The sequence below is a fragment of the Coptis chinensis genome, chromosome 5 (genome assembly GCF_015680905.1).
Source record: "Coptis chinensis isolate HL-2020 chromosome 5, ASM1568090v1, whole genome shotgun sequence".
In the NCBI taxonomy this organism is placed as follows: Eukaryota; Viridiplantae; Streptophyta; class Magnoliopsida; order Ranunculales; family Ranunculaceae; genus Coptis; species Coptis chinensis.
In genome coordinates this window covers 90443298-90458841 of record NC_141460.1, presented here as the reverse complement: position 1 = coordinate 90458841, position 15544 = coordinate 90443298, and the positions used below count along the sequence as shown (strand labels likewise).

The 15544-nt window shown below is 35.8% G+C and overlaps 1 protein-coding gene and 1 pseudogene across 4 annotated transcripts; one reads left to right on the top strand and one right to left on the bottom strand.

Moving 5' to 3' along the window:
* Positions 1 to 1869: 1869 nt before the first annotated feature.
* On the top strand, positions 1870 to 3605 carry LOC147499962 (putative E3 ubiquitin-protein ligase ARI7 pseudogene; annotated as a pseudogene).
* A 391-nt stretch (positions 3606 to 3996) lies between these two features.
* Positions 3997 to 15370, bottom strand: LOC147499961 (putative ion channel POLLUX-like 2). Of its 4 annotated transcripts, none has more exons than XM_086561706.1 (24): positions 15166 to 15370; positions 15041 to 15099; positions 14688 to 14878; positions 14238 to 14533; positions 13687 to 13758; positions 13438 to 13513; positions 13244 to 13342; positions 13004 to 13158; positions 12801 to 12905; positions 11986 to 12072; positions 11155 to 11239; positions 10892 to 11039; positions 9447 to 9523; positions 9278 to 9358; positions 8381 to 8590; positions 8193 to 8303; positions 6725 to 6817; positions 6514 to 6640; positions 6373 to 6449; positions 5307 to 5354; positions 5137 to 5206; positions 4927 to 5000; positions 4370 to 4480; positions 3997 to 4274 (listed from the first exon to the last, which is right to left on the bottom strand). In XM_086561706.1, exons 1-24 carry the CDS (start codon positions 15258 to 15260, stop codon positions 4191 to 4193), a joined length of 2631 nt encoding a protein of 876 aa, XP_086417832.1. In that variant the 5' UTR covers positions 15261 to 15370; the 3' UTR covers positions 3997 to 4190. The 4 variants fall into 4 exon arrangements, with proteins under 4 accessions (XP_086417832.1, XP_086417833.1, XP_086417834.1 ...); XM_086561707.1 differs by having other exon boundaries at positions 8396 to 8590; positions 15166 to 15369; XM_086561708.1 differs by having other exon boundaries at positions 14769 to 14878; positions 15166 to 15369.
* Positions 15371 to 15544: the final 174 nt, after the last annotated feature.

The following is a 15544-nucleotide window of genomic DNA, read 5'->3' as shown; positions in this document are numbered from 1 at the left end:
AATGAAGTTTGATTGAAGTTTTGTGATATTGCCTAATAAGGTGAAGTTCATATATATTGGACTACTTTCTACTTTGAATAGAAGGAGTTCCCAATCATATGGAAAAGAGATAAGATAAACACCATTTTAAGTGTAAAACTATACTTATCGAGACATTCCCACAACATATAACCCAACTATGTTTTGAAGTTAGTTCAATGTATTTACATCCAGTTTACGAACGTTATTTATATTTTGAGGTTAGTTAAATTTTTTGCATCTAATTTCCAATTCCGTTATTTATTTTTGATATCGGTTCAAGCCTTGCATCCAGGTTTATTATTTCTCGTTAATTATTCTTTTCGGTAGTTCAATACATTTGCATCCAATTTCCAATTTTTGGTAATTGTTCTTCGAGGTTAGTTCAATACATTTGCATGCTTTTTCGATTTCTCTTTAATTATTATGTGAGATTAGTTTAATGCATTTGCATCCAGTTTTAGATTTTCGTTTATTATTTGATAAAGTTGCATTTGCATCTAGTTTCGATTTCCGTTAATTATTGTTTGAGGTTAGTTCAATGAATTTGCAACCGCCCAATTTCTTGTTAATTATTTCTTGAGGTTTTGTATCCAAGTGTATTTTTAGATTACAGTTGCATCCCCATTTCCGTTAATTATTTTTTTAACATTAGTTCCACGATTTGCATTATGTTTCCAATTTATAAATAATTTTTTTTTAGGTTAGTTCAAGAATCATCGGTTCGATTTCCGTTAATTTAATCTTTGAGGGTTAGCTCAATACATTTGCATCCAGTTTCCGATTTTCCGACAATTATTTTTTGATGCTAGTTTGATGTATTTGCATCCACATTTTGATTTTCCGTTAATTATTCTTTGAGGTTAGTTTAATGCAGTTGTATCCATATTCCGATTTTCTATTAATTACTTTTTAAGATTAGTATAATACTTGCATTTGCATCCAGTTTCCGATTTTCCGTTAAATATTATTTGAGGTTAATTCGATACATTTGCATCCAGTTTTTGGTTTTCCATTAATTGTTTTTTGACGTTAGTTTCATTCAGTATTATACATATTTTAAAATATTTGTCATTATTACTTTACCGTTATTTTTTTTTCATTTTCTATTATATATTTTGTGATGTTATTTTTTGTATAATTGTTTTTAACTATATTTTGAGGCCGTTTTAAGGATATATTCAAAATAAGTCGGTACTTTATCATAGACACTAAAATTGTATGATTTGTAATAGGGAATTAGTTTATACAAATCACCTATTTTTTAGTAATTTTTTTTATTTGATCTAATATATAATAATTGGACTATATTTCATATTAGAGTACCACAAGATAGAGAAAAGGCTAACTCTCATATTAGAGTGCCACATAGGAGAGAGAAAATCCTCCTTTAAAGGTCTCTGCTTTAGTATATAGATAGTAGACTATATGTAGTTTTAATTTAGTAACTATATGAAATAGACTAGATATGTTAAAAATTTGGAAATTAATTGGGAATCAAATCGGATCAGATCGGATTTTGAAAATATATCCATTCCAACCCAATTATTTTTCGGAAAAATTGGATATTGGAATTTCGGATATTAAAACACAAATATCATTACCAAATTCGGAAAAATATGGAATTGGAATTTGGAAAATTTGGGTTTTCGGAAAAAAGAGACACCCTTAGATATATTGATTGATTGATTTATAAGTAAATTTCCAAGGAAAAAAAAGTTACCTTTTACCTAGAGTCCTAGAACTAGTAGGTAACTACTTCTAGTAAACCACTAATGTTTATGAGCCGTAATCCTCTCTTATTTTTTCCTAGATAAATATAGGTTTGCTTTCATTCTTTGATTTGTAAAGATGGATTCTGAAGACAACATGGATGACTTCTCCTATGAGTATGAGTATGAGTATGATGATGATGATGATGATGATGATGGTAATGGAGTTTATAATGAGGATTCAAATGAGACCACAACAATTCATCGGAAGAAGTATATTGTATTGAACAAGGATGATATACAACAACGTCAAGAGGATGATATTACTAAGATTTCAAGTCTGCTTTCGATAACGAGAGTTTCGGCTACCATTCTGTTGCTTCACTATAAGTGGAGTGTTAACAAGTTGCAAGATGATTGGTTTGCTGATGAAGAAAAAGTCCGAACAGCTGCTGGATTGTTTGAGAAACCGATAGTTCATTATCAAAGTTCTAATAAAGTGACTTGTGCGATTTGTTTTGAAGAGTATACTCGTAGTAGGATGCCTGCTGCTGGGTGTGGTCATCTGTTTTGTGTGTCATGCTGGAACAGTTATATTAGCACATCAATCAAAGATGGCTCTGGATGTTTGATGTTGCGATGTCCTGATCCCCCATGTGGTGCTACCGTTGGAGAAGATATGATCAATAGGTTGGTTTCGGAGGACGGTAAGGAGAAATATTCCCGTTATTTTATTGGATCCTACGTTGAAGGAAATCAAACAATGAAATGGTGCCCTGGGGCAGGCTGTGGTTATGCTGTTGAATTGGCAGTTGATACTGAGAGCTATGATGTTTCATGCAATTGCACATTCAGTTTCTGTTGGAATTGTACTGAGGATGCTCATCGTCCAGTGGACTGCAGCACTGTGTCTAAATGGACCTTGAAGAATAAGGATGAGTCTGAAAATGTGAATTGGATATTAGCCAACTCCAAGGCATGTCCAAAATGCAAGCGGCCTATTCAGAAAAACCAGGGTTGCAGTCATATGACCTGCAGATATCCTTGTAAATTCCAATTTTGCTGGTTGTGCCTTAGTGATTGGTCAAACCACCCTACATGCAATCGTTATGATGGGACAGGAAAGAATAAAGAAATTGAGAGGAAAAGAAAGATGGCTAAAAAGTTGTTAGATAGATATAGTCATTACTATGAAAGATGGGCAGCCAACCATTCTTCCAGGAAGAAGGCAATTGTGGATTTAAATATAATGCAAACTGAACATATGGAGAATCTAAGTAACAAACAATGCACACCAGAAACACAGCTCACGTTTATAACAGATGCCTGGCTACAGATAATTGAATGCAGGCGCGTTCTCAAGTGGACCTATGCGTATGGATATTATCTACCCGAAGATGAAGATGTTAAAAGGCAGCTGTTTGAGTTCCTTCAGGGACAAGCTGAGTCTGGGTTAGAACGTCTTCATGAGTGTGCAGAGAAGGATTTACAAGTGTACCTTAATGCTGAGCATATAAAAGGTTTCGACGCATTTCGTATAAAGCTAGCTGGTCTGACCCGCGTGACCAAGGATTACTTTGAAAACCTGGTTCAAGCACTGGAGAATGGCCTGAGTGATGTAGACACTGATAGATGGTGGTCTTGCACACACTGCACCTATTTCAATCAAATGTCTGCCGCCGATTGCAAGATGTGCATCCTGCCGCGGATTATTCCCCAGTAAACGTGTTATTTTCCTACTTCGCGTAAACAAGTCAGTTCGGGTTGCAGAGTCCCTCTGTTTTTCCAACCTTGTGCTTCGTTTACTTCAGTAAATTTCCCCTGAACTTTTAGGACATGTGATCTCAAATTTTAATTTTAAGTGTGCATATCGTTTTGTCCATATATCATTATTTCCTTAGTTTTTTTGGTTTGTTTCCTCAAGCATATGAAAATTTGAATGTCTTTAATCTTAGTTTCAAGTCTGAGCTGATCAACCTCTAAGCTCTGTTCTTACATATGATTTTATTTGCAGCTCACAATTCCTTCGAAGTTTATCAAACATTGTTTACCAGTATCTTTTTTCCATTTTTCATGCGGATAAACTTGCACAGTTAAACTCTCTACACCTTCGGTATTCTCACAGTTCAACTAGAATAGAAGCAACACTGTCCAAAAGAAAGACAATACTTTTGTTTGGCTGTTGAAGACCGCCGGACTATTATTCATGAGCTTCGTGTGATTTTTCTAGTATCTACAGCTTCGTTTCCCTTTTCTGGACAAGAAGTTTCTACATGACGAAAAATTAAGCTTCACAGGGAAGGATCATACCCGCAAATAAGCTTGATGGGTCCCTGGTCAAGAAGTTATTACATGGCTCGTATGCAGCTTCTGACAAATAACAAATGAGGCATACATCGATGAAAAAAAAAAGGATAAATGAGACATACATTTTATAGTTTATATATACTAATTAGGCCGTTACAATTGAAGTTCTGATATTACAATTAGTGAATCAAACATTTCAAGGGAGAGGGGCTGCGTTTTGGGAGTTGGATTTATAACCTGTCACGACAAAGCATGTCAATTGAATAGAGATCAGATCGAGAGCTGTCTTTTGATAAAAGGGAAAAAACTAAATTAACAAGTAGAAAGTCTACCTTCTTGTTGTTTTTCACATAACCTATGGCAACTTCTCGCCTCAAATTTGCTCGCTCGGAGAACTCCAAAAATGATGGATTTTCCCCTTCTTTCATATAAAGGCAGATATCCTGCAAGGAAAAACAGATACTTGCAAGGCATCAGTAACATGTGGGATTGTTAGCTACCTAAGGCAAGTGTTGGAGCTTGTGTGCTTACAAGACTATTAAATATAGATTTTTTGGTAGAAAGAACAATCTTAACTCTCTTTTACTTCTGCCTATTGTGAAAAAGAGAAATATTAGGTTTATCTATATCACATACCAAGTGCAGCTCCTGAAATCATTATTACAACTAATATCGCGCAAAGTAGTTTGGATTCAACTCATTTTGTGAGATAAAGGAAACAAATTAAAGATGTAGATCCATATAAGTATTTCATCTCAAAATAAAACTTGCCAAAATATCTACAGTTGTTACATGACCCAGTGCAATCGTTTTCTATGTTTACATACTGATAAAAATCTCATTCACTTTTAAAATATTTATGCAACAACCACATTGTGATAGAGTTCACCTTGACATAAATTTCATCTCCCTCTGCATTGAGAATATCTTTCCAGACCTTATTCAGCTCACAATTCTCTGCCACTGTCATATAACAAGTAATTTTAGTTTAAATCTGACTTCGTACGTCTAATTTGGATGCATATATACCCAGATACCAACAAAGTTATATACGCAATTTTCTATGTGTATCCCCGGAAAACACTAATAAATTTAAGACCTTGAGCAGTGACGAGGCCCATTACTTCCTCTGCCGCAATGTATGTCAGGGATGGCTTAATCCTTGTAATCTGTTTCCATTGCAATAGAAAGATACAGATTTTATTAATACCATAAACATGGAAATAAATATATCTCTTTCGAAACTTAATTGGATAGGGAAAGAATTACTTGTTTTCCCAATTTTGTGTCAACAATTTCAGCAACTAAGTTTTCAACCTGCAGTCATTGATTCGCAAATTTACTACATAAAAGACACAGATACTTACATGCTAACACATGAATGTGTCTCCTTTTAAAAACCATAAGCTACAAGTTTGTGACCCACTGACTCTCTTTTGCAATTAAAATTATATTACAAATTTGTTTTCTGTGAGGCAGTGGTTGCTGCACTAAGCTTACTGTGAAGACCTAAAAGACTTTGAAACATGGAACTTAAGAGAATAAAACGAAATATAATTTAATGAGATGTGGAAAGTGTTAGAAGTAGTGGGGTATTTTTTTCTTTTTCTTCATTACATTTCAATCTGGTGCATATTCTCTATATAGAAGGGGAAGCTTTGAACTAACATGGCTATGTACAAAATAAAGAGTCCGATCTATATATGGCTATGTGCTAGGACATGTCGCACCACAGTATGTCATCTATATATATATCCAGCTATTGTTTGATCTTTTTTACGTTTTAAGACAAATCATTCTTAAATTTGGAGCATCCAACTTAAAACCAATTCGAAATTAATGGAGCTCCCCAGGACTTTAAATATTGTGATGCAACGCTTTAAAAGAACAATATGGGACTGCATCTCAATGTGCCCCTCACATGTGGCATAACTTGAGCCAAACACGTGGATTAACTTGATTTTGTGACTTTGTGTACAATGGCTATTGGGCCAAACACAATATCCTGATATTATACCATCCTAAATTTGGAGGATCCAAATCAAAACAAACTGGAATGGAGTAACCACAGAATCCAACACACAACCAATTGGTGATGAGTGGAGAGGCCCATGAACATTTTATACTATATACTGCAGGGCTTTTAACATCTTTTGTGGGACTATACTAAATTTCTCAACTTAATACACATACTAATATATTTTGAGATAATCCAGGATCATAGTTATATGATTGTTGAGATACATAGTTATGCATCGAGCCTTTAATTAGCATGTACTTGGCATGAGCTATACTTTGGAATGATGATTGACACCGCTTAAAATGAAACATGTACCTTCACACCATATTTATTGCATATATTTTCAGCGAGAAGAAGAGAATATGCAGCCTGCTTGTCTGCTCTAGATGGATCTGCAAAAAGAATATGTCAATCCAAGGCTCCTTCCAGACTACAAAAAATACTCAAAATAATTACCTCCAAGAAGCCACTTCGTATCTGATATGACAGCAATGGAGAAGGGAACTTCCTCCTGCTTCTTGAAAGAATTTTGGATATCCAGTATGGCTTCCTTCAAGACATCATAGCTCATGGGGTTCCCAATCTGCCCAAAATGTAAGAGCTGAACTAAAGGACTACAATTTAATGAATTTGTTAGTGACATAAAAAGGTACAACAAAGACAATACCCTATGAGAGACCCGTATGTTTTTCAGTTTATCTTGACCCACAAGCATAGTAGCCTTGACTCTCTCTTCCAACGGCTCATCAGATAAAATTTCCTGCAAATTACAAATGTAACCAAAACAACATGAGAATACTTTATGCATACAGATTAGAATATTAAGTCCACTTTTTTGGTGGTGGAGTTCTTTCAAAATCTACATAAGGTGGAGTTCCTATAACCGTCCCCAGAAAAACAACTTAATGAAGTTTACTAAAACTCCTCTCCAAAAACTTTTCTCCATGAACTAGAACATTAGGTCTTATGATTGTTATAGCTCTAGTCTTCAAAATAAGGAAGAAAAAACTATGAACAAAATGTTCTAGGTTTAAGATTTAGTTCTTCAACTTTTTTTTATTGGAAAAAGATTATGTATTGATATGAACACATGATCGTTCAAACTACATCAACAGCAAGAAAATTATCCCAGAAACTAATCTTCTAGGACCGTAAACCCAATAATCCCTGATTAACCCATTATACTAACCAACCCAGCAACAAGAAAGATCACAAAGAAACAAGAACAGCAATAAGGGCAAGCATTAATGCAGCACAAATCCATGGTACTGACACCAGGAACATAACCCCCCCCCATCTCTCATCCCGCTGCTTCCACCACTCTGTTCCTCCCTCCACCATTTTTCCAGCTTCCACATTATTCAAAATCAATCCCCTCCTCAAATTCCTCGCTGGATATTTGGCTTAATCTTCGTCATCCTCAATATCATCAAACTCCTTCCTACCTTCCGCCCACATATCTACTCTTTCCTCCTCCAGCCTCTTCTCCCTATCATCCATTTAATTCCAGAATTCTCCTCTGCTGTTCGTCGACACTACTACCCCACTGCCTTCCAAATTTCAGCATCTGAATGTCGCCAAATATTTTTGTTTCTACAATGACCATAAAAACTTACCTACTATTAAATACGACAATATAGTGACACAGTACCAATAACAATATTATGATCTCAAAACCTAGCCACAATAAGATAATAGCAATTAATGATTTAAGTTCGCAGGAACATCACCCAAAGGAGAGCAGCTACTGTATGCACATAGTAGCACAGAAACACTGGATAGTATGTAATTTCCCTTTTTCATAGGAGTACTTTCACTACTTCGTTGCAAGTATGGTATTTTTGTTCTTCAATGACCACCTTATAACACTAGCTAACACGAAATCTGGTGAAAGAAAACTAAACCAGAAGAGCAGAAGTGGACATGTGGATAATAGAGCAATAGACACAGATGCTTTTTCCATATATAAAGTGATCAAGAGCTTCTAACACATAAGATGTAAATAAATTTACGAAACAGGTAAACAAACTTGCGTTCCTCATATCACTCATAAATCAAACTAAGCCTTGTGATGTAGAGGTGCAAATGCTCACAGGACACAACAAGAAGATCATTTAGTGACTTTAAGACCATACCAGTATGCTTCCAGGTCCAAGATAATTTTCATATTCACGGATCATTTCATTAACATCTGGGCGCCATCCAAGCATAAGTATGCGCTCTGGTCCAAAACTCAAATCTGATGCCTACATACACGCACAATTTATAAGAAAAAATTCCTTCACATATCTTCCAAGCATACGATAAATGAGTCAGTACGTACATAATGAAGTAATACCTTTGAACCTGATTTTAGAGGTTGCTGAACAGTGTTAACTACCCGTTCCTTTTTCAATTCCATGACATGTTCAGCAGAGTAATCAGTACTTTCTAAGATTAAAGGATCTGAAGAGGTAAGAGTTTCTCCATCTACAACGTTGGAAAACACAATCTGTGGCTTTCTTTTCCCATCTACAGGTGCAATGAACAAAACCTATGTGAAAAGATTGAAGCAGTTTCAGGAACCGAATAATTGATATTCATTGGGAACTCCATTCAATTTCCAAGATGGGGGGGGGGGAGAGGAACCACTATCATGAAACTCATCTTTCCAATATTTTCTCTTACAAGCTATCTCGCCTAAAATGCATTTCATATCAGACACAAAGATGCTGGCATCAAAATGTCTTCCAATTCATGAATTTTAGCAATTAACAAATTTATTCGACAGCTACAGCATTCTCTTTTGTCAGTGTAAATATATTAAGGGAAGACTTGCACAATCATTGAAATACATATTGACATATATAGACAGAACAATCAGGATGCTCATGCGTCTAAGCTAACATAGCTTTAAAATGCAGAAAGTTGCAGCCTTAGGTACTATTGATAACCTCACATGTTTATGCCACACATCCCACAGAGCATATTACGCAGATAAGGGATGCTTTTGTGCAGCTTGAGCATGCTACGCAAAATAGCTTTCAAAAAAAAAGAAAAAGAAAAAGCATGCACAAACTTTAGTAATCTTTCAAACCTTGCAACGGGGTTTTATTATAATCCAACCAATAACTTTGAAACTATGCATATCCTCAAAATTCAATCTACCGGTACTACTTTTGTCTGTGTAATTAGAGCAGTCTGATGCTAAAATATTGCTAGAGAATTCAAAATAACTTGCTTTATCAGTTTGCTCCAGTACTTCCTCATCATTTGGGTGGAAGTATATTTTCCCACTTCTATAAAGACCACAAACAACAGCCTGCAAGTGAACAAATATAAAAGAAGTATCAGTCAAATAAAACCAAAAATCGCTTTGTATTCAGTGACTAGATTACGAAGGAACAAACCTCCTTGAAACCAAGTCTTATAGTCTTATATTTAAGTCCTGCTAGATAAGGAAAGCCACAAAGATTGAATACATTCTCTGAAGAAAGTAAAAAATCAAGCATTAGAAAATTCGCAGATATTACAGATGAAATGACTAGATGAGAGAAACATTGTTAGTAATCTCAAGTGTACAAAAACTCATCATGACATTGACTGCCGACCATATTGGCCACACCTTACACAAAAGATAGATCAAAATAGGATGAATACATCGTACAGTAACCATTTACTGACAGTATCATTTTCACGTCTAGAGTTGAGACAGCTTCTATAACAAGTAAAATTATCTCCTTGCTACGTTGGTTGCAGTCTGGGATTGGACTTATTGAGTGGTTACAGATGGATTACCTTTATGTAATCCACATTAACGGAGTGTGGCATTTGGACTGGTTTCTAAAGCGTTTAGCGAGGACATTCCGGTAAACGAGTGTTTTTAAGCATGCACAGTGCCTGTTCAGAAACCTTTCTAGCCAACACAATACAATAAAAGCTTCAACGATTAGAAACAGCACTGCTCCCATTAAGTGAACGTAACAAGTTGTGTTGTGTCTGAATTCTAGGAATGAAAGCAAAATGTAGAACTACTTCAAATGAATATTATCGATTGAATGAATGGCGCCATATTTTATTTTGTTCTTGTTTTTTCAATGTATAGTGTAGTCAGCTTAACTGTCTGGACAGATCTGAGTCTCTTAGAGTATTAGGTCCAGATAGACTACTCAAAAGTTTCGTGGGTATTGCCACAGACCTGGTTCAACATCAAAATCACCCCACCACCCTCATAAATTTCACCCATCAAACAAAATAACATATATGAAAAACTGAAACTCTGATTTACAGAAGTGCTTCTTTAATTGAAAATTTTATTGGTGGAGAAATCATATAAGTATATAACCATACATCCAAGACAGGGTGTACATAAAATCGGCATCCAAACAAAGGCATCACAACCAGGTCGGCACCCCTTAACACGCTCATCTCACAGAATTTAGAGGTCAGATTCTGCCAATCTGAAAAAGTGTAGCACAGCAAGAGTTTCCAACTCAACAAGCCAGCTCAATATTAGCTCAAGATTTAGAAGCATATTACATTTTGCCAAAAATTAACTACAACACAATATCTAGAAGCATATATATCTACTGCAAGTACTCCTCAAGATCTCATAAAGAATATGACTCTTCACCAACGTATGTCAAATGTTGTACTGGAAAGTGGAGATGTACTTAGTATACGTGCTTCATAGGTATATAAATGAGATAAATTGGAAAAATAATATAAAATTCACAAGTACATAAAAGTTAAACAAGCAGAAGTGTATCCTAGTTACCCATGAAATCTAGTGCTCATTAAGACAAACAGGATAATTACAATCTAAAAGTTGCCTGATCTGGAATGGATATCATACTTCGATAATTAAGCAAATGTCTGTAGATCTTTATGAGCCCCTTTTGCCGAGAGCATTGAACAAATAACTTCGATGCAACGTTTTCAACTGGCTCAACCTTCAACCCTGAAATGGATTTCAAAAGCTCACATGTACTGGAGTTTGAAACCTACAATTAGAATTTAGACACATTATTTTGGTTCCATCCATGAAAAGTATAGACAACTTTTTTTTTGTAGATCAGTGAAAGAAGGGACATAAGTGCCATACCCTTAGTAGCATACCTCAACAATGGTGGGAATAGCAGCCATTTCTGGGAGAGGCTGAAGGGCCAATACAGAGAGAAATGCATCTGTATCAACTTCATACCTGAATCATAGAGAATCATAAACGATTTTTTTTTTATGAAACTATTTAACCTCAATAATTCATAAAAGATGAGTGAAAATCGTCCTGGCCAAGGGTAATAAAGAAACTCTGCCTATTCTGGAAGAGCTTGAAGAGCTAATAGAAAATGAAATGCATTCATGTCAACATCAATTTCATAGATGTTAAAAACTCACAGTACATGTTGAAGACCACGGTTTGGATGAAGATACAATATGACCACCAAATATAGTTCGAAGATTTGAGAGAGAACTTAAATGTAACCTACTCCTGTTAAGATTCAGTAACATCTTCATTACTTATATTAGTTATATACATGTTAGTTTAACTTTTCGCAAGGAAGCATATCATTTGTTTGGTTTGAAATTGTACATAACCACTTGTTCGCATACTAGCTCTATATAGAAGTTAACTATTCAATTGGAAGACGCTTTATTTTGTGGCTGAAGCTGCTGTACCTTTCCACACTTCTAAAATCACCTAAAACTAAAAGATAGATAATTTGTTTTAAGTTTAAGACTTCCATCAAGTTCACAGGGTTAAAATTGTCACTCTTGCCTTGAGAAGTCCACACTTTGATTAAAAATAATCACCTCTATTAACTGGAGTTGTGGTTCGCAGAGACAATACTAATATATGACTTTCAAACTGGTTTAAGAGTCTTCAGGCAGAGGCCCAGAGCCCTTCAAGTAAACACAAAAAGAAATTGTTCTAGGTTCAAATCTTACCTATCTCCCTTTGCAGGCAATATAATAACAGAACGTGCCTTATCAGCAGCTGCTCTTTCAAAGGATTTTGTCAAGCTAAGGCTGCAACTGAAGAAGCCAAAAAAACGAGTAAGACACAGTGAACCAAGATTTGCTACAACTGAGACCAATAGAATGAACAAAGAGTGATTAACAAAAGCATTTACAATTGATTTGGGTTGTCATGCTCCCCTTAGTGACTTGCTAAGGGAGAGTGAGATGGAAGTTTGTAAATTCCATCTCTTGCTTGCTGTGCAAGTCACTTACATCAATGAAATTTTGTTTGCCTTTAAAGATATTAAAAAAAAAAAAAAACTACTGAATAAAACAAAGTTTATTTAATAATGTTCTGACAATGAACTTGGGGTAGAATGAGGTCCTCCCTTCTTCAGACGAATTGTAGATATGAAACGCTACCAAAGTAGAAAAGTTATACACCTGGTGGGAGCACCAAACCCCATGCACCACAGAATTAGGCACTACAACAGAGATAAATGGAGCAACCTCTTGGTAAGGGGGAATTGGAATTTGAGTCGTGCTCGGGCTCGGCTCGTTTAGCTCGACTCGAACTCGTTCATTTAATAAATGAGCCAAGCTTGAGCCTATATTATAGCTCATGTAACAAACAAGCTTGATGAAGCTCGGCTCGATAAGCAAACTACTCGGGCTAGGCTCAGCTCGGGCTCGTTCATATATTATATGAGCCAAGCTTGAGCTTTTTTCAAAGCTCACTTAATAAACGAGCCAAGCTTGAGAATAGTGAAGTTCGGCTTGATTAGCTCGAATTCCACCCTTACCTCTTGGTAAGAACATCAATATGCTTTAGATCTTTCGCGACATTGTCTGCAATCTTGTCCATCTGCTTCCTTGGAATATCAGATAAGAGAAGAATCCTTTGCCTCCTGTTGTATAAAATGCAAAGAATTTAAAAAACTGAATCATGGAAGATACTTGGTCAAGCAATTCATTCACTATAATATATGAATCAAGATCTTATTACCTAGCTTTGGCAGTACCTAGACGGACTGAAAATTCGTGATACTTATTTAGCTGCTTCAGTACATAGCTTAGATGACTATTTACTCCACATATGATAATATGATCTGTTTCCATAACTTGCATTTGTACTCCTTCCCTGACCTTTTGCATATTACTCTGTCATCGTAAACATAAGATGTCATTCTAAAGTTATTAGAGAAACAATTCTTTTTTGAGAAATGTACTAATAAAAGCTTATTACCCTGAACTGTTCTGTCATTGTGCTGAGTAAGCGGGAATAGAATAATATGCCCCATATAGCAAGGACAAAACCAAGAATACGTTCAACACGTGTCCTTTGCTGCGGTATAAGAAAACGGTGATATTATCAATAGAAAAGTAATGTCAACTTACAAATCACGAATGCCAACATCTTCCTGTTATAACAATGCATACTTTTAAGTGAGTCGATGATGAACATAGGCAGGCCCAAGCTTCCCAAAAGCAGTCCTCAAGTGGTTGTGAATGATTCCTGAGTTATTTGACAAAGAAACTTTCCTAATTAGAAGAAACATACCAGAACTAGATGCACCATCTCGGTGTAGAGACAATGAAAGAAGAGAAATCAGAAAAGGGGAAATGTGCTAAAGGGCAAGTAAACTAAAATCCTCTTGTTGTCAGTTATGTCATATGAAAGATAATTACCTGAACTTGTAAAATAGAAAACCTCCAATAATTACAAATGAGAAGCATGCTACGAAGAGCACGAGAAAGAACCTGAATGAACACCAATGTGAATGATCAGGTCTACTAGAAGGACATATATAAGTAGAGGCCTTGGAGTTAAAAGAGAGCATGAAATACTAGTAAGTAGAGCTGTACACGCAAAAAAGCTAACACTAGCCTAATCGTAGCAGGAAACACTTTGAAAATTGTGTAAGTTACGATCCGAAGAATCACAAATTTCCTAGCTTAGAATTTAAAAACTTGAATCAAGCCAAAAATTTTATCTTTTTCTAAAAGATTCAAATAACTATGTGGAGGACTTAAGAGCACAATTAACCAAAAAGAGATTTACAATGTAGAAGCAAAATTGCATAGGACCAGCCTCCCCAAGTACAAAAAGCAACATATCCTTCAAGGTTATGGTAATACCCACTCAGAAAAAAAAAAAATCAGAACCGCACACCAGTTCTTGACTAGATCAACAAAATATGAAGGTTAATACAAACAATACTGAATTGACTGTCACTTACGTGGCGATATTTCTGTCAAGTTGACTGTTCACTAAATAAAATAGGCGCGCGAAATTCCATCTAACACCTTGAAATGGTGGCAAGGACAGATCCAGTTGAAGAGGCACAGGTTTATTCACAGAATTAGATATACAAGCAAAAGGCAAGCTTCCTTTCATAGAAGCTTCAAGTACTACGGGAAGTAAGCTCTCAACCATCTTCATCAATGCATGCAGAGAGTTTAACACCGTAAATCTGAATAGGTAGTAGGATGACATAAATCCAATAAGTAGTCCGGCATGTCGACCCTGCATAAGCTGCAAAATAATATGCTACATGCTATTAAAATTGAGCTATAAATTCCTGTTTCTAGCTTGGTAACACGACTGACACCGATCACAACCATTTTTCATATTGGTCTGCTCCTGCTAATATGAAAACACTACTAAAAATACAAATCAATCAACCCACATCCAACAGACCAACATTGTGCAGGAACAAATTGCCAAAGATTTTCATAACCGTATGTCCTTCAAGTGCAATGCTGTTCACCTTTAGACTATTTTCTACGCCCAATTTAGATGATCCTGCTTCTGTAGCATTTGAAACTGAAAAGATCTCTGTCTTACACCATGTCCTCTGAGAACCGAAGTCAAAGTTTGCTGGCAAATGATAACTACAGTTTATCAGAACAATGCACACAAACCACACAAGCCAAAATTTTATAGTCGCAAAAAATGATGAACCGTGACACACCTGAAACATAAATGATTATAATGCCTTGCGCAAAGTCTTAAATATTACAATGGAATATGGAATGTCACCTCTGTTGCATCTCAGCACTGGAGACCTCATGAACCAGCAAGTGAGTGGAAGGAAGTTTCTGGAAGCAAAACAAAGCAATGAATAGAAATTTACGATATAAAAATATTGAAAGCTTGGAGATTACCGTTTAGAATAAGAAGAAAGTGGACAAGTTTTTGTATTGGAAGTTGAAATACGAGGGGCAGTCCAGGAATGAGTTGCACACCAGTGTTGAATCATCTTCTCTCTGTTTTTTTTTATCTTGAGTCTGAAATGAAGAAATGTAAGAAGACAAGTGAGAGTGGAGAGATTGTAATGTTTTGTAGTGGAGGAAGAAAGTTTTTAGTTTCTAACTTTTCTGCCTGTTTTTGGTTCTTCTAACTCAGTCAGTCAGGCCCACGTGTGACCTGTGTTTCACTCGAAATAGTAATAATTAGTTTGCACGGTTGCACCTACGTAGTAGAAAGGAAAGAATTCTCCTACGGTTAGCCATAATTGATTTGCCCAATTTGGTACCTCACTAA

Excerpts from the sequence above, each read along its gene's own strand:
- LOC147499961 (XM_086561706.1), bottom strand. The coding sequence starts at position 15,260 with ATGATTCAACACTGGTGTGCAACTCATTCCTGGACTGCCCCTCGTATT. Across the intron at positions 14,534-14,687 it reads ACAATGTTGGTCTGTTGGAT|CTTATGCAGGGTCGACATGC; the intron begins GTGGGTTGATTG and ends ATTATTTTGCAG. Across the intron at positions 9,359-9,446 it reads TAAGACTTGGTTTCAAGGAG|GCTGTTGTTTGTGGTCTTTA; the intron begins GTTTGTTCCTTC and ends GTTCACTTGCAG.